Source organism: Lynx rufus, unplaced genomic scaffold, assembly GCF_022079265.1.
Source record: "Lynx rufus isolate CCGP_SWC_20201006 ecotype Redwood Valley unplaced genomic scaffold, mLynRuf1.p SCAF_6, whole genome shotgun sequence".
Taxonomy (NCBI): domain Eukaryota; kingdom Metazoa; phylum Chordata; class Mammalia; order Carnivora; family Felidae; genus Lynx; species Lynx rufus.
The window spans coordinates 10,930,776-10,949,583 of NW_025814878.1; the positions used below are offsets into that span (position 1 = coordinate 10,930,776).

The window sequence follows — 18,808 nt, forward strand, 5'->3', positions numbered from 1 at the left end:
TCTCTCTCAAAAATAAATAAACATTAAAGAAAATTTTTTTTTAACATTTATTTATTTTTGAGACAGAGAGAGACAAAGCATGAACGGGGGAGGGTCAGAGAGAGGGAGACACAGAATCTGAAGCAGGCTTCAGGCTCTGAGCTGTCAACACAGAGCCCAATGCGGGGCTCGAACTCACTGACCGTAAGATCACGACCTGAGCCGAAGTCGGCCGCTTAACCGACTGAGCCACCCAGGCGCCCCATAAAGAAAATATTTTTTAAAAAAGAAAGACAAGCTCCTGCTGTGGATCGGTCCTGGGTTCTAATCCCAGCACCACCTGGTACTAGTGTCCAGGTAATTAACTTCTCCGAACTGTGTTTCCTTGCTTGAAAGAGGATAATCATATCTTCTCACAGTGTTGCTATACGTAGTGCGTGAGATATCGTACGTAAATATAATTTATGTCTCTCAGTAACTGTTAGTGCTAGATGAATTTTCGCTGGAGCACTCACTAGGAAACTCAGGTAAGAGAGCTACAAGCTTACGAGATAGTTAATTCTAATAAAAAATAGAAATAGCGCAGTGGTGGTCCCAGTACTGAGTTTCTCTTCAGAATTAAGGTGAAGAATCTCTCATCTTTGGTGGAAAGATGGGGTGGGGGAGGGGATTGTGAATGTGGTTATTTCGTATTTTTACATTGGATAGAAGACAAACGAGTTAATCCTCTGAAAAGAATTGGACGTTGGTAAATTTCAGTGTTTTTCTTCCTGGCTCATTATTTTTAAAAAATAGGACATGAATTCCCAGCCATGTGATCTTCCCACTTCCAGATTTATTATTGGAAATAGTACTTACTGAGTGCCTGTCACTGTGGACTTCTTTGGTCTTTTTTTTTCCCCCTAGTTTATTTATTTATTTTGAGAGAGAAAGAAAGCACGGTAGGGGCAGAGAGAGAGAGAGAGAGAGGCAGGGAGAGAGAATCCCAAGCAGGTTCTGCACTGCCAGCCCAGAGCTCGACACAGGGCTTGAACTCACAAACTGTGAGATCAGGACCTGAGCCGAAACCAAGAGCCAACGCTCAACCGGCTGAGTTACCCAGGTGCCCCTGCTTCTTTGGTCTTAATAGCAACCTGGTGATATGCAGAAATCATTAGCAGCATTTTATGGATGAAGACACTGAGTCACAGAGAAGTGAAGAACTCAGACTGGGTCACACAGCTAGGAAGTGATAAAGCCAGAATTTAACTCAGCGGTCTAACCCCAGCCCCAAGGGGATGATGGCTTCGGCAGCAAGCCTCACAGTGTTCAAGGATCTTTTCTCTTAGCTACAGAGACAAGAAGCAGCTACAGTTCCCTTAAGACCTGCTTGTATGGTATTTTATGTTAGGGCATTAGAAGCTCAGAAGGACGAGAATCTGGGGGCACCTGGGTGGTTCAGTTGGTTGAGCAACGAGGTCTGTATTTCGGCTCAGGTCATGATCTCACGGTTCAAGAGATTGAGCCCCACGTCAGTGCAGGGCCTGACTGGGAGTCTCTCTCCCTCTCTCTGTGCCCCTCCCGTGCACACTCTCACTCTCTCTCTCTCAAAATAAATAAATAAGCTTTAAAAAAAGGGAAGACATCTGTGAGTACTGGAGTAGTCAGGATTGGCTACTTGTAGATCTGCGTTATGACTTTCATGGACCTATTAAAAAAAACCCCGAAATATTAAACTTTATGACTGTGTTGGTGTAGAGATTAATATAACACAGGCTACATTCGCTATTATATATGCATTATTATTATTATTATTGTTATTATTATATCCATTATTCTCTTGTGATTTTTTTGAATGTTTATTTAATTTTGAGAGAGAGAGAGAAAGAGTACGAGCAGGGGAGGGGTAGAGAGAGAGAGAGGGAAACACAGAATCGAAAGCAGACTCCAGGCTCCAAGCTATCAGCACAGAGCCCAACGCGGGGCTTGAACTCACGAACCATGTGACCATGACCCGAGCCAAAATTGGACACTTAACCAACTGAGCCACCCAGGCACCCCTGTTTTCTTGTGATTTTAAGAGAAATTAAACTGAAACATTTTTGCAAGCCCCAGGTTTGATGCCCATTGTGCCTGGTGGACAGGTGGTCCCCACCTGTGATAGGCATGGACATTCTGCTATGCTGTGAAGAATGGGCAGAAAGAGTTTGAATACATGGAAAACAAGGGCTCTAATTAATAGCCTGAGAAAATGGGTTTGAGAATGACAATTATTGAAGCAGGAGATCCCAGCTACCCAAAGTGAAGGGAGTTTGCCGGCAATAGAGGGCAATATGGAGAACCTTGAAAGCCCTGCTGAAGCATCTAGACAGGTGGAATCAAGAAGGAGAGGAACAGGGCTCCTGGGTGGCTCAGTCGGCTGAGTGTCCAACTTCGGCTCAGGTCATGATCTCATGGTTTGTGGGTTTGAGCCCCGTGTGGAACTTTGTGCTGACAGCACAGAGCCTGCTTCTGATTCTCTATCTCCCTCTCTTTCTGACACTCCCCCACTCATGCATGTGCTGTCTCTCTCTCTCTCTCTCTCTCTCTCTCAAAAATAAACATAAGAAAAATTTTTTTAAAAAAAGGAGAGTAAGAGAATTTGGTCTCCAAAGCCAGTCGAAGAAGGATCAATATCCATCCATAATAAAGCTTTCATCCATTCATGGCAAAATGAGAAAAATAAGGACAATGCAGGGAGTTTTTTTTATAAGACTAAATTCATTCAATTCAAAGAGCTATCCTTTTTATGTATTAAACTCTTCATGTTTTGTGGGTTACACATTTCCTTACTTTATAATGAGGTGAAGGCAATGGCCTTTTTTTTTAAATTTTTTTTTAATGTTTATTTTTGAGAGAGACAGAGACAGAATGCAAGTAGTTAGGGGCCAAGAGAGAGGGAGACACTGAATCCGAAGCAGGCTCCAGCCTCCGAGCTGTCAGCACAGAGCCCGACGCGGGGCTCGAACCCACGAGCTGTGAGATCATGACCTGAGCCGAAGTCGGACGCTCAACCGACTGAGCCACCCAGGCGCCCCTGGCAATGGCCTTCTTAAATGGCCATTTCTTTTACTGTCTTTATTTGGCAAAATAAAAAATTGACCCTAACTTGGCCCCAAGAATCATTTTGAATTTTGGATTGATCCACAAAATCCAAAGGTGTTGGAATCAGCTTGCCAGGTGGAGGACAGCCCGGGCTCTCGATGGCCCCAGGGCCCCAGCAGCCCCATGGCTTCAATGCAGTATCCCTGTCCCCATCCTGCTGGGAAAGGTCTCCAGCTCCAGGCAGCAATCCCTTTGTCCGTGAGCCATGAGCCGAGCAGTCCCAGCACCTGGTGGCCCCGCCACAGTAAGAGCCGTTCCCTGGCTGGCTCTGCCCGGTGCCTCCCCGGGGTCACTCTCTTACAGTGTCCCACTGCCTGCTCTTCTTCCGTTCCCTCCCCTCGCCGTTCTGGTTGGGAGGGGGCTTCCAGCACCACAGTCCAGTGGACAGTGATAGCAATCAGCCTGCAAGGTAACTCTGATTCTCTGGCCCACAAGAAGTTGCTCCTGCCTTACTCACATCTGTCATTCTCTTCGGGCCCGCGGTTTATGGAGGACAGCCCAAGTTACTGGCTGTCTGCAGGTGGCGTGTATGGTGCCTTTTACAGTAACGTGACAAAGCACGGCAGAAGGTAGGGAGCCTGCCGTGGCCTTGGCCGTGAGAAGCAAATGTGGGTTAACCTCCTTGCACTGATATGCTGAGCGAGTGGGGATGAGGGGCCTTTGCAGACGTGTTCCAGTAGCAATGTCTGCACGCAGAGTGCTTGAGTGAAAGGTGACAGAGACCTAAGGCTGTGGCAGTTGAGGACAGAGAAGAGGGACCGTAGTCGAGGATATTTCAGAGTGTCGTGGACATGGCCCGTGTGATTCAGCTACTGATGGCTTGCAGGGCTGAGTGAAAAGGAACTTGAAGGATGCCTTAATGAAACACACGCATTTGCAGTCCCTTCTCTTTAACAGCACAAGCACGTGACTGCAACCATCTCTTCAAGTCCTGGCTTTCTGGCCCTAGTAGGTACCTGCAATAACTTTATAATTTTCCATCATCCTGTTGAGTTTTGTGATCCTTAGTAAATCCAGGCATATCACTTAGTACAGATTCCGAAGAGTTTTATAAATACTACCTTTAAGTAGCCTTATTTCAGTTGCAGGTGTTGCGAACAGATCTGTTGATGACATAGGAGTAAAGAAGCTTTAAGCTTTTGCTTCTCAGTAGAATTCCTCATGTCAGCTCATCCGTTCTATTTACTGTCACTGAGGATTATATTATCCCCCAGGCTCACTTGAGATCACACCACAGCACGAGGGCAACTCCATTAGCTTAATCATCATCTTGTCAATGTAATAAGCACACAAATGCTGTAAATTCCCAGATGGGAAATGATTCGGTGGTATGGCCATGGCTTATCAGACCTGAGATGAAAGTCCTAAGGTTTGATCTTTCTTACTAGTCACTCTCAATAGTGTAATACAACTGGATAGAGTAAATAATTAACATATCATTACACCAGAAATGCTGGTTTCCACCAACAAGCAGTTAGACATGCCTGAGTTTAAATCCCAGCCCTGTGACCCGCTTACTACTCAAAAAGAACCCGGGCAAGCACCAAGCCTCTCTGACCCAAGCAGAAAACAAAGAGCAATGAATACCCGCCAAGTAGGGCTGAGGTGAGAAAGTCAAACGACTTGTCTGAGTGGCTTATGCAAGCTCACTCTTCATTTTTTAAAGAAAAACTTTTGTGGACTGTTTCTGCTTTTCATGGTATGGATTGCAGAGATCACCTGTGACTTTTCTAGCTGACGTCTTTCCTTCCTTCTCCAGAGTGCTGGGTGCCTTTTCCCCTTTCTCTGTCCAGCAGTTTTGTTCTCGTCCCATACTCTGCATTACTAAACTGGTCATGTTAGTTACCTAGTGTTTTAATATCAAACACACACCTACATTGACAAGAGTAATACATTTTACAAGTTCTTTAAATCCATCCTAAGAAAAATAGATGAGGCTATATTTTCATGTCTGTTTCCTAAAGTTTCTGATGTACCTTTGACATGTGTTCTCTCTGTTTTCTGTAGATAGTGGTTCCTCAGGGAAGAACAGAAAAGAAAAAAATTATATTTTTGAATCAAAGAGCGATCGAGGAGGAGGGGAACACCCAGCCCCAGAAACAGGTAAATCTGGAATTTGGAAATTCATTGCAGAGTACAAACATTTGTAGAACCACATATCCTCCAGTGGAAGGTACCAGATGAAGCTGCAAGAGTCTAGGACAAGAGCAGTGACCGATCCGTGGATCGGAAGAGCTGTTGTATTCTCCCTCTATCAGGCTGCATCTGTGGGCTCTTGAACTAGTAACCTCACATCCTTGGACCTAGGCTTCCTCTTTCCTCAGTTGATTGGACTAGAGGATCACTCTGTTTCTTTCCAGGTGTAACATGCTATGGAAAAAGTAATATTCACAGCCTAGAAGTTAAGACCTAGATATTCATGGCCCTACAATCTGAGGCCGAGGTTCAGACCCTTGCTCCGTCACTAAACTCCATGACCTTTGGCAGGCGATTTTCTCTCTCCGGATCCCAGTTCTCCTCAGTCGTAAGATGGAAATGGCAGCTATCACTGCCTCAGACTTGTTGGGGGAGAAATGGGACAATTAACATAAACCGTTTAGCACACGTGTGTGACTCATACATAAATAAATGATAATAAATAGCCACACTGGTTTGGCTAATAAATAATAAATAAGTAAATGATGGCTATTATGCTTGAGTTAGTTATAAAGACCTTATAGAACTACCCTACGACCCAGCAATTGCACTACTAGGTATTTATCCAAGGGATACAGGTGTGTGTTTAGAAGGGGCACATGCACCCCAATGTTTATAGCAGCACTATCGACAATAGCCCAAGTATGGAAGGGTCCAAATGTCCATTGATGGATGAATGGATCAAGAAGATGTGGTACATATATACAATGGAGTTATTACTCGGCAATCAAAAAGGATGAAATCTTGCCATTTGCAACTACATGGATGGAACTAGAGGGTATTATGACTTCACTCATATGAGGACTTTAAGAGACAAAACAGATGAACATAAGGGAAGGGAAGCAAAAAAATAATATAAAAACAGGGAGGGGGACAAAAACATGAGACTCTTAAATATGGAGAACAAACAGAGGATTATTGGAGTGGTTGTGGGCTAAATGGGAAAGGGGCATTAAGGAATGTACTCCTGAAATCATTGTTGCACTATATGCTAACTAACTTGGATGTAAATTAAAAAAATAAATTAAATAAAAATTAAAAAAAAAAAAAGATCCTAGAGTACCTAGTTCTCTCCAGGTGCTCTAGTGATGGATGAAGACCAAAGACAATGAGGAAAGAGTGTAGGAGGTCGAGGGGATATTTAGTGAGTGAAAGAAGAATACCACAATTCCATAATTATGGTCACTTTTAACTAGAAAGAGAACACTTTTGACTCGGTTCTTCAGAAAGGCAGGTTTTAATCCTAAATCCCGCAAACTAATTAGTAAAAGATTTAGGAGAATAAAATATGATTCTTAAATTATAGACCTGAACACGGAGAAGACTTTTTTACCCTAGAGTGTTCTTTGTAAAATCTGGACCACGTTATCGTGTAACCACTAACCGACAAGTGGCCAAAATAATCCAGACATCAAGTACTAGATGCTGTTCCGTCTGCTGGACTGCTGGCCTTGCCCCTGTCCCCACATATCTCAATGAAAAGCGCCCTGTGCCCCATCGACATATAAAGGGAAGCCAGGCCTGCCCCTGCCCCCGCCCCATGCCTAGATGTGTGCAGAAAGCCTCCATTCTAACTGGCCACTGCCCATTCCAGTTGTTATATGTTATGAACATCACTCCAGCTCATATGAACAATTCATCTCCTTCGCTGGTTCCTGAGAAAATTATATCATGATGTGTTTTATTAGGGGTTAGAAAATTTTAAATCTCAAATTACCCACGATAAAGACAATGAAGAAACCATGCCGAGTAAGCATTGAAAAGTCCAGAATAATTTTCAGTATTGTAGCAAGTTTTTTGTGATGGGAGATTTCATTTTCCTTGTCATCAAAGCATTAAACAGGAGTCAGTTCGACGTTCAGCCACCACACATCTGACTTGGCAAGTAGAAGTTTCCCCTAGATTGTATGTCTGCTCTGTTGTTACCACAACGGCATCTGCACTGTGGCCCTGGGGCTGGCATCTCCAACCACAGCCCCCTCCCCCTGCGGCCTCAGCGCTGGTGTTCATCTTCACACGAATCACACACCTTTAGAAGGGCAGCCTCTGATGCTTTCCCTGCCCTGAACAAGCACAGCGGTCCTCCTCCACCGCCCCTCCCCGAATGTGAATAGTCGCCCGTTTGCACCCATACCCTTCCTTTCCTTCAGTACTAAGCGAAGGAGTGTCCCCTCTTTCCACGGTCAGTCTCCCCCTGATCTTGAAGCAGCCCCTTATCCCCATCATCGGTTAACTCTCTGATGTTTTTCATCTGTTTCTCTACTGGCTCGTTGCCCCAACAGCTGCAGACACCTTCAGATCTCTCCCAACACACAAAAACCAAATAGCACCCTTCCATCTTCAGTCTCCGTGTAAATGAATTCCCGATTGCCAAGTCCGTTGGCCTCTCTGGGCTTCACCCCACTTGACCTCTGCTTAGCATTTGGTTCAGCCATGTGCTTCCTTGAAGTAATCTCTTTCCTGTGCTTCCAAGACTCCCCTGTCCCCTGGCTGTCCTGCCACCTCTGTGATCCGTCTCCTGTTCTCTTAGCTTCTCTTCTTTTGTCTGCCCTCTGAAATGCCGGTGCTTCCTCACCGACTCGCTCCTGGCGCTCCTTCTTCTCCCTTTCTCTCTGGCGATCTCATTCACTTCTGTGGCTGCGGTCACCACCTTGACGCTACAGACTCTCACATATTTAGGCCAAATAATCCAGAAACCTAATAGAAATTTCGACCTGGATCATCTATAGGCATCTCAATCTGAAAATGTCAGAAAATAAACATATCTCCCCACCCACCCCAAACAAGCTCCATTATTCATTTAAACACACAGGCAAAACTCTTATGAACCAGAAGCACGAACTACATCTTTCACATGTGCACTTCCTCTATAGTTCCATCATAATAATTACACTTAATTGTATTTTTTCATTTAAATGTTTGTCCACCCAGACCAGAAGTCATGAATAATAATGCTCTCATTTCCCTTTTGGAGAAGCACTGTACCACGGTGGTTCTGGAGCTGTGCTGTCTGGGGCCCTATCCTAGCTCCACCCCTGACCATACAGACTTAGACTAGCCGCTTAATTCTTTTTATTTTTATGTTTATTTTTTTATTATTTATTTTTATTTTTTAATTTATCTCCCAGTTAGTTAGCATATAGTGCAATAATGATTTCAGGAGTAGATTCCAGGGATTCATCCCCTACGTAGAACACCCAGTGCTCATCCCAACAAGGGTCTCCCTCAATGCCCCTTCCCCATTTAGCCCATCCCCCCACCCACAACCCCTCCAGCAACCCTCAGTTTGTTCTCTATATTTAAGTCCTTTATGTTTTGTCCCCCTCCCTCTTTTTATATTATTTTTGCTTCCCTTCCCCTATGTTCATCTGTTTTGTATCTTCAATTCCGTATTAAGGAAGTCCCATGATGTTTGTCTTTCTCTGACTAATTTCATTTAGCATAATACTCTCTAGTTCCACCCACAGAATGAAAGATTTTCATTCTTTTTGATTGCCGCGTAATGCTCCATTGTGTATATATACCACATCTTTTTTATTCATCTGTTGATGGACATTTGGGCCCTTGCCATACCTTGGCTATTGTCAATGGCGCTGCTACAGACATTAGAGTGCACGTGTCCCTTCGAAACAGCACACGTGTATCCTGTGGATAAATCCCTAGTAGTGCAATTGCTGGGTCGCAGGGTAGCTCTATTTTTAGCTTTTTGAGCACCCTCCGTACTGTTTTCCGGAGTGGCTGCTCCAGTTTGCATTCCCACCAGCAGAGCAAAAGGATGCCGTGCATCCTTGCCAACATCTGTTAGTCACTTAATTCTTGCTGTCTTAGTTCCTTCATTGGTAAAATGGGTATACTAATAGTACCAACTCGTGGTGGTTGTGAGGTTTAGATTTAAACCACCAAGCACCTAGTGCGGTGCTGGCACTCTGCAGCACTGGCTTATTGTCTTTGACCGCCCACACTTGGATCAGGGTCAGGCGCATGGCTCCCAATTAACACTGAGCGAATGAAGAAGTGAATGAAATGAAGCGTTACCGAATCAGCTTCTGCAATGGACATTTTTACTCCTCTAATTCCACCAGTTGGCAAGGCCCCTGCAGCTAAAAATGGTTCCACCATATCATCTCCAAGCCTGGCCGGACTCCAGAGTAGACGGGTCTAAGAATAGAGCTGCTGAGCTTGATAAGAAAGACTGATCTGGGGCACACCCTGTCCCTTCCCGACTCCTGCAAGCCTGGACAGGCTGCTTCTAGTCTGGGTGTCTGCGTCCGATCCCACAGGGTAAAGCCTGTGAAGGAGAACTGCAGAGACTTTCTCTTCAACTACCCTTAGCGAGAATCACGCCACCATATTCTGAAGGTCCCTCTCAGCAGTGCTTCTACTGGCTGAGAGTAGTTCTCTGGATTTAGAAATGAAAATAAGTTTCTTTTTTTTTTTTAAGTTTATTTATTTATTTTGAGAGAAAGAGAGGGAGAGAGAGAATCCCAAGCAGGCTGCACGTTGTCAGTGCCGAGCCTGATGAGGGGCTCGAGCTCATGAACCAGGAGATCATGACCTGAGCCAAAATCAAGAGTCGGATGCTTAACCGACTGAGCAACACAGGTGCCCCAAAGTGTATTTGTTTTTGAGACGGAAAGAGAGAGAGTGCACAGGGGAGGGGCAAAGAGAGAGGGAGAGAGAGAGAGAGAATCCCCAGCAAGCTCTGCACCACTAGTGCAGAGCCCGATGTAGACCTCGAACCCATGAACCGTGAGATCATGACCTGAGCCAAAATCAAGAGTCCGACGCTTGACTGACTGAACCACCCAGGCATCCCAGAATTTGGTTTTAAAGACGTCTGGGTTTGAGAACTAGACCTGCCATTTGCCAGCTGTGTGCTCCTAGAGCAATTACGTAATCTGGCCACCTTAGTTAATCTATAAGATGGTGATGGTTCGAGTACCTACTTAATTGACTTGTTCAGATTAAATAGCGCATGTAAAGTGTTTATCACACAGTAAATTGCAGCGTTATTGTTACTAGTCAGTGACCTGCCCTATTTGTTTCTAACCATTCCACAGGTGCAGTGCTACCCTTGGCCCTGGGTTTGGCCATCACGGCTCTGCTGCTTCTCATGGTCGCTTGCCGACTACGCCTGGTGAAACAGAAACTTAAAAAAGCTCGTCCCATTACGTCTGAGGAATCTGACTACCTCATAAATGGGATGTATCTATAAAAGTGTCACTTAAATAGCTGGGGGGCGAGGATGTTTCACTTTTAACTCATATATATACTGGGTTCTGGATATTTAGAAACCTCTTTGGTTTGAACTGGGCTAAGAAAAATACTGAAACCCCAGGAAATTCTGAAAACCCCAAACCTTTGTTTTTATTTATTGTAGGAAGATTTTCTTTGGGAAGTGTGTGAAATATTTTGAAATTTAGAGAGGAGTCCGTCTGAGTAAAGACTCACACATCGAATTCTGACTTACGTAAGCTGTCCCTGAAAATAGCAGTTTGCAGTTAGCCACGGCAGAAAATTCAGCGATTCGAGGGGTGGCCTTGGAATGGCGACGTTAACCCTTTACTTTCTGGAGGCCAACCACGGGCCCCTGGCAACCCGGGGCCTCTTGATACACGGCTTCCTCTTGTTCTGAGGCCCTCTTGTTCCTCACGCTAAGCTTCCCGTGCTCTCCTTTCTCCTCTCCCCTTCAAAACCTGTCTCTAGGAATGGATCTCAAGTGAGTTTATACCTTCAATGGCAGGAGTATCTGTACGGCAGGAGTATCTGCACTAGAGCCCCATGAACACGTCAAGGAGGCCTCGGGGAAGGTGAATGTGAGTTTATCCCAGGGCCTCTGACATCATGTCATTTAGGGGGCTGCCTCATCAGGCTTACCTTTGGGTGAGAAAACCCCGACTTTGGATGACAAATAGCCGTAACGCGGTCGTGAAGGGGGCTGGGAAATCCTGGTGGAAGAAGAGGTGGCGGGTCAAACATTTCAATACAAACTCAGCTGAGGGCGAAGTGGGAGGAGGACAATTAGTTCTTTCTTGAATCTCCTCAGCACTGCTTGACGGTCCCGAACACAGCAGCTTTCTTTCTGTAGTCGCTGGTTTTCAACACTAGTCTGTGTTGATGGAAGAGGAAGATGCATTCAAACTGGAAAGCAGAACGCTGAGTGGATTTGTAGGTGCAGCTTTTGTAAACGTGCCGCGTTTAAGGATCAGCAGGGTCTTTCATCCGATGGGATTGAGCCGCTTTTCTCCACTATTTACTCAATGCTTCAGACGCTGTAACGTGCAATCAGCTAATGCCGGGCTTACGTATTCCCACAGCATAGAGCAGTCTTGCACAAATTCGTCTTTGCAGAAAACGGGCCGTCTGGCTTTGCATCTTTTCCCTGTTAATCAGTCGGTAGGATTTTTAAAGGCAAATTATTCCCGTCATCACTTCGTGCCGGGATGATACATGTTGTAGAAATCATTCTCCTTGAGAGGAATGTGGTGCCTGTCTACACTCACACGATGTTACCATTTACATATAGTATGGCTTTTTTCTCATAAGTGGCAAATCTTCTAAAATACTTGAACACATCGTAGAACACTTTATTTTCAGACTGAACCTGGGGTAAGTCGTTCCTTTGGCAAAGGGCTTAATTTGGGTCAGAAATATAACGAACCCGTTAAGAAATGGCAAGTTAGTTCTGGAAAAACAAAGAAATCGGTTACTTTTATGTCCTGAGAGGTCCAAGCATTTTGTTGAATATTAAGAATTGAGCAAAGATTTCAATCTCCCCTCCAGGGCAGGTTAGAGAAAGGACAGCACGAGTGACCTGAGGCCCTGTGCGCTCTCTGTGTGATGCCGTGCAGTGTCCTAGTCCAGAGAAGGACATCACCTGTAGCCATACGCGACACAATAAAAACTGAGGCGTGCATCTTTCAGCACATCTTTTATACGTGAAGAAATTAAAACACGATTTAGTATTGCTATGGTGTTGAAAGACTTGAGAAAAGATGTCCATATCCACGTGTACGATATCCCTTTCCTAAATTGTATTTTATTCTTGTGACTTTAAACAACCATTTAACCTAATCATCATAAGTTGCTATCATTTACTGAGCTGTTCCTGTATTACCTGGATTTAATCCTATCAACCTTATCTTGCAAAGGGGGAAATTAGGAACTAGAGAAGGAGAATTGGGGGTCTACAAAATATTTGTATTGTCAGATGGACTGAATGGGACTTTTGAAAGTCACCTTAACTGTGAGTATCTGACTGAAGGCATTCTGCATCTAAGATGATTTCAAAATAATTTTAGAGGGAAGCTTGTCCACGATTTGCTGCTCAAACGTGTTCGTGTGTCTCACGTCTCTTCCTGAGAAAAGGCCCATCTGAGCCACCTTCCAGAAAACTCAGAGCTTCTTTCCTCCCGTCTCTACAAGCAGACAACAGCCAGTCTCCATCCATCCAGAAGCTTGAATGCCAGTCACTCGAGTATCAGGTTTGTTCTCTTCCACAGGAAAATAACAGAATGTCCTCATCTTTCTCCTCCTGACTTTTCACAATCTGTGATTCGGCTCCATGATTCGCTTTCACACTTCCCAGCCCTCCTCAGTCACTGAGGGCTGTTTCATGTTGTCCTTTATCATATTTTCCCGCAACCCAAACGCGGAGATGCGTATTTCTATTTGTTCTTCAGTTTTGCCGTTCAGGGCAGACCTTGCCGATGAACTAACTGGACTTCCCGTACATAAACATAGGACAGTGCGCTGTGCCCCAGGGCACGGGGCCGTCGGGGTCCTCACAACGTGCTGCCTGCATCACAGTCATGATGCTCCGTAACAGCAGCTTCTGGGCCTGGGATTGTCGCTGGGGGTCTCTTAAGTTACACTGTCCCCAGTTCGATGTTTGGGGATTGTACCGTTTTGTTCCTAGCAGAGTGACTCTCAATTATTTGTTCTCTTTACTGGACTCTAAGTTTTGTCTAACTGTTGGTGTTAAAACCGAATGAGGATTTCTAACGAAAAACTGCCCAAGCCAAATAGAAAAGCTTAGTTTGCTGTTCACAAATGTTCACATCTCCCTGGCTTTTTAATCAATTGTGATGCTGACTTTTTTGGGGGGCACTGGCCCCATTTTTCCCAGCTCTTTTGTCCTGCTCAATTCTCTCTAGTATTCTAAATAAAGTGCATATTTTATAGCTACTTTAAGAGCAAGCACAGATTTTTGGGGGGGTAAATGTCAAACCGCCAGGGATGAAAATACGGTTGGACACACCAAAGCTGGCTGTGTTCAGAAATGAACTGAGTGGTTAGGACTGAGCCTCCTCCATTTGCTTCATTTAGGTCTCCGTGTGTCTTCGTTCCTACTCTTTTGAATTCTCCCATCACCTCTGTTTTTAGTCTTTGTTACCTCGCTGTAAATTGGAAAGAGATCAACTTACAATATCATTCAGCTTAAAGATGTTTTTATACAGTTATTTCAAAACATAGGAAACTTCTCAAAACACATTTTTTTTTAACATTTCTTTATTTTTGAGACAGAGAGAGACAGAGCATGAACGGGGGAGGGTCAGAGAGAGGGAGACACAGAATCCGAAACAGGCCCCAGGCTCGGAGCTGTCAGCACAGAGCCCGACGCGGGGCTCGAGCTCACGAACCGCGAGATCATGACCTGAGCCGAAGTCGGACGCTTAACCGACTGAGCCACCCAGGCGCCCCTCAAAACACATTTTAAAATGAGTTTAACTTTTACCAAAAAGCTTAAGGAAAATTGTACTGAGTATATGGACTTAAAAAAAAATTCTTTCATCATTTCATATGACTGAAGACCCAAAAGTCCAAAAATATCAAAAGTCTATGTTCTCATATTTAAACAAAGCAGTTTCACAGATCAAAACAGAAATTTGGAAAAATCTCTAAATGTGTCATCTAGAAATGTGTGTATAGAAGAATGAAGAAATCAGAACCGTGAACTCTACAATCTGAGATCATGCCTTCAATGTTGTTTGCTGTTGAAGGGGAGCCAATCTGACACTCCTTTAACACCCCCACCTGTAATGTCCGACCTGCTTTATCCAATTCTGTTCCCTACAAGCTAATCACATAAAGGAGCCAAGATCCCAAAGAAGGGTAGCTCTTTTTCCGCAGAAAATCTCTATAATTGATTTACAACTGACACGGTCGTGTTCACATGGAAATTCTGCAGTCTCTTTCATCTATAATGTAATTCCCAAGCAAAATCCTGACAAGATGATCACCCCAAAAAGCCTAAATAAACAGGGTTGGCAAAAAAAAAAAATTATTCTATGTGATGTGATCTTTTGGGTGGGGGCATCACAGTGACGTATTTGGGGCGTGGGAACTCAAATATAAATGTCCTTGGCTGCCCCCGGCCCCTGGATTGCTGCTCTTGTATTTAAGATGTCCTCAGTGCTGCAATCACCTGCCCTTTGGACAAAAAAGTATTCTGATGCCTGTCCTCTTAGGACACTCTGAGTAAGAATGAGCTCTTCAGCTCCAGCAGCCCTCGAACTTTCTCTCGTCTTGGAAAGGAAGTGAAGGGAAAGAACAAGGGGAAAGAGAGAGGGGAAGAGAGGGATTCACTGCCTCAGGACAGCCTCTATGGGAACTAGAAGTCAGATCTTTTCTCTCCCACCAGACAAGGAGCACTTCAAAAAGAATCCCGGCTCAAACAACACAAAGTCAGGTATAAAGGTGAAGCCTACAGAGGGGAACTAACATCTACCATGAGAGCACTGGTAGAAGGATTAAAGATAAGGAAACTTTGGACTTGTTTCATTTTTATTATATTACGATACACAACTTCTGTGGGCTACACGGGCCAGCCAGTTTTCTTCACACAGGATTTTTTTTTTTAATGTTTGTTTTTGAGAGATAGAGACAGAGCACGAGCAGAGGAGGGACAGAGAGAGAGAGGGAGACACAGAATCCGAAGCAGACTCCAGGCTCTGCGCTGTCAGCAAGAGCCCGATGCAGGGCTCGAACTCGGGAATGGCGAGATCATGGCCTAGGCCGACATTGGACGCTCAACTGACTGAGCCACCCAGATGCCCCTACGCAGGATTTTCTTACTGGCAATCTATTTGAGCCACGCTTTAAGTACAATGGGGACAAAACATTGTCATCTTCCTGAAAAATGATAGGAGAAATTAAGAGACATGAAACTGAAATCTGATCAGAACACTTCTTTTTTAAAAATCTATTTATTTTTAAATGTTTATTTTGAGAGAGAGCAAGTAGGAGAGGGGTGGGGAGGATGGGGGAGGGGAGAGAGAGAGAGAGAGAGAGAGAGAGAGAATCCCAAGCAGACAGCACAGAGCCTGATGCAGGTCTCAATACCACAAACCATGAAATCATGATCTGGGCCACAATCAAGAGTCGGACACCTAACTGAGCCACCCAGGTGTCCCTTAACTTTATTTATTTTGAGAGGGAGTGTGCCCAGGAGCAAGCCGGGGACGGGCACAGAGAGAGAAAGGGAGAGAGGGAATCCCAAGCAGGCACTGCAGTGTCAGCACAGAGCCTGACACTGGGCTCGAACTCACGACTGTGAGATCATAGCTTGAGCTGAAATCAAGTTGGATGCTTAACTGACTGAGCCACTCAGGCACCCCAAGATCAGGGCACTTTTACTTTACTAATGTAGTTCTTTAAGAATTTAGTGCGTTGTAGGAAATGATTTATACCCTCAAAGAATGTAGCACTTACCTAAGTTATTGGCCTTCTGACTCCCATTTAGAACATTTAACAAATTACCCATGTTTGCCATTTCATTTACAACATTAGTATTCAATGACCATTGTCATATGAGCTCTTTTAGTACCACACCAAACTACTGGAAGATTCACTAACAGTTACCTGAAAAGCAGAAACACCTACCTCTCTAATGAAACAAAACTAAGGAGCTTTATTCCTCGGCTCACAATCTAATGCTATAGATGGTTTCAGATTTCAAAAAATTCATGAGCATTAAAATATTACTAAAAAAATGTTATCCTACTTTAAAATACATTGAATTTTTTTAAATGTTATTTTTTTAATGTTTATTCATTTTTGAAAGACAGAGACAGAGCACAAGCAGGGGTGGGGCAGAGAGAGAGGGAGACACAGAATCTGAAGCAGGCTCTGGGCTCTGAGCTGTCAGCACAGAGCCCGACGTGGGGCTCGAACCCACGAACCGTGAGATCATGACCTGAGCTGAAGTCAGACGCTTAACCGACTGAGCCACCCAGGCGCTCCTAAAATACATTGAATTTTTAAGATACCTTAGGATAGGTACATTAAGCCAATTTAAAAAGTGTAATCAACTTTTTTTGAGCAATGGCAGTTTTTAAAAATTAAGGCAATGGATTTTAAATATTTACATGGACAATGATAATGTACTATTTTCCTAAAATGTCATTCCCCCCCCCCCACTAATGTTACTGATTGGAAAAGAGTTGAAATCCTCATTAGAAACTGGAGTTCTTCATTTTCATTCTTAACTGAGAACTAGGTTGGCCTTTAATAAAATCCAATCTATAAAATCATCTTGTTTCAACAGGAACACAGCAGACTGGAACTTTAAAAAATATTTTCACTGTCCTCTTTATACTGTTTAAAGGAATCACTTCTATTAAGAAACAATGGAATGCTAAAGTATTTTAGCGATTATGAATACTAAAGATTAAACATTTCTTATCTCTGGCACATACATAAACTCAGCTCTCTTAAAAAGAAAGCTCTTATACCTAGTTAAAATTCATTTTTGCTTTCTGCCCCTATCAATGCTCCCTTAAATTCCACTCCTGTTGGGGCACCTGGGGGGCTCACTCGGTTGAGTGTCCGCCTCTTGATTTCAGCTTGGGTCATGATCCCAGGGTTATGGGATCGAGCCCCACACTGGGCTCCGTGTTGAGCAGGAGCCTGCTTGTGCTTCTCTCTCTCTCTCTCTCTCTCTCCCTGTTCCTCTCCCACTTGTGCACGTGTGTGCATGCTCTCTCTCAAAATACATAAACACTTAAAAATTTTTTCACTCACAAAAGTATAAAATCCAACAGTAATGCTTGGCATGGCATTTGTCTATAGCAATCAGGTGGCACTTGGTCCTAGCGTATTTATAAACTGTCCCCTCAAGCCAGATTGCAAACTCCTTGAGAGTAAGGGCTTTTTTACATATGGTAGGAATTTACATATAATAAAATGTTGGCAATCGCTATGAAGGATACAGACTAGTGGTTAAGAATCAATCTAAAATCCGGGGCGCCTGGGTGGCGCAGTCGGTTAAGCGTCCGACTTCAGCCAGGTCACGATCTCGCGGTCCGTGAGTTCGAGCCCCGCGTCAGGCTCTGGGCTGATGGCTCGGAGCCTGGAGCCTGTTTCCGATTCTGTGTCTCCCTCTCTCTCTGCCCCTCCCCCGTTCATGCTCTGTCTCTCTCTGTCCCAAAAATAAATAAACGTTGAAAAAAAAAAAAAAGAATCAATCTAAAATCCTAAAAGGATACCGGACCTTTGAAACTACCTCAAACGACACGGAGTCCTGCCCCAAAAGGGCTCGTGGACTGGATCCAGAAGCGAGGCCAACACCAGCAAACCAGCAGGGAACTAAAACTCACAAGTTTTAACTGCCAACTAACGCTAGTTTCCTGTGTGGGATCTTACCCAAGAGACACTAGTGAAAAAACATGTATGTGTGTATATTTTTTTAAAACCACTTTTACACAAGTAAAGCTTAAGACTTTAAGAAGTGGGGGAGAGGTGCCACACACGCTAAGGATCAACTTGCCAGAATCAGACTCACTTGCACGCCGGGGGGGGGGGGGTGGCGGGCGGGGGGGGTTCTTTTGCTGAGAGTACTAGCTGTGCTAGATACACAGCTTGTATTTTCTCAAGTTCTAGAACTCCTGGAAAAACAAAGATCTTTTTATAAAAGGTATAAGATGACAATATGTAAACAAGATCCCAAAGCGCTACGGCCTTCTTAGAAACTCATTTTTACAGTCATCATATTAATACATATCTATTTCTTTTGAGAGAGCGAGAGTGAGTCGGGGAGGGGCAGAGAGGGAGAGGGAGACAGAATCCCAAGCAGGCTGCGCGCTGTCAGTGCAGAGCCCGATGGAGAGCTTGAACCCACGAAGCGTGAGATCACGACCTGAGCCGAAGTCAAGAGTCGGCTGCTTAACTGACGGAGCCACCCAGGTGCCCCAGGAAATGTTTACAGATGAGATGGGTTTTGTCACATTCATCCTTGACCTTCCTTCACGCACTCAGTCAGCATTTACTGTTCATCTGCAAGAGGGCAAGCCCCGTGTTAGGCAAAGAAGAATGATGAGGTGTGGTCCTGGTCCGCTGGAAACAGTCAGTCTAGCAACGTACCGCTGGAGGTAACTGTTCACCCACGCTACTCAGACGTCGTAAAGCGGAGCATCAGAGAAACCACTTTCTCTCCGTGATCTCTCTCAGTCAGCACTTTGTATCTGGTGGACATGTGGTTCTTTCCCGGGGATTCAAACACCACCAAGGC

At 44.4% G+C, this 18,808-nt stretch overlaps 1 protein-coding gene across 1 annotated transcript in view; it reads left to right on the forward strand.

The window, feature by feature from the left end:
- The window catches only part of LRP11 (LDL receptor related protein 11), a 51,691-nt gene extending 39,011 nt beyond the window's left edge, over window positions 1–12,680 (forward strand). Inside the window, exons 6-7 of the mRNA XM_047102988.1 lie at window positions 5,110–5,205; window positions 10,359–12,680. Of these exons, the coding sequence (XP_046958944.1) occupies window positions 5,110–5,205; window positions 10,359–10,513 (251 nt within the window). The 3' untranslated portion in view covers window positions 10,514–12,680. The remainder of the gene's footprint in view (window positions 1–5,109; window positions 5,206–10,358) is intronic.
- The last annotated feature ends 6,128 nt before the right edge of the window (window positions 12,681–18,808 follow it).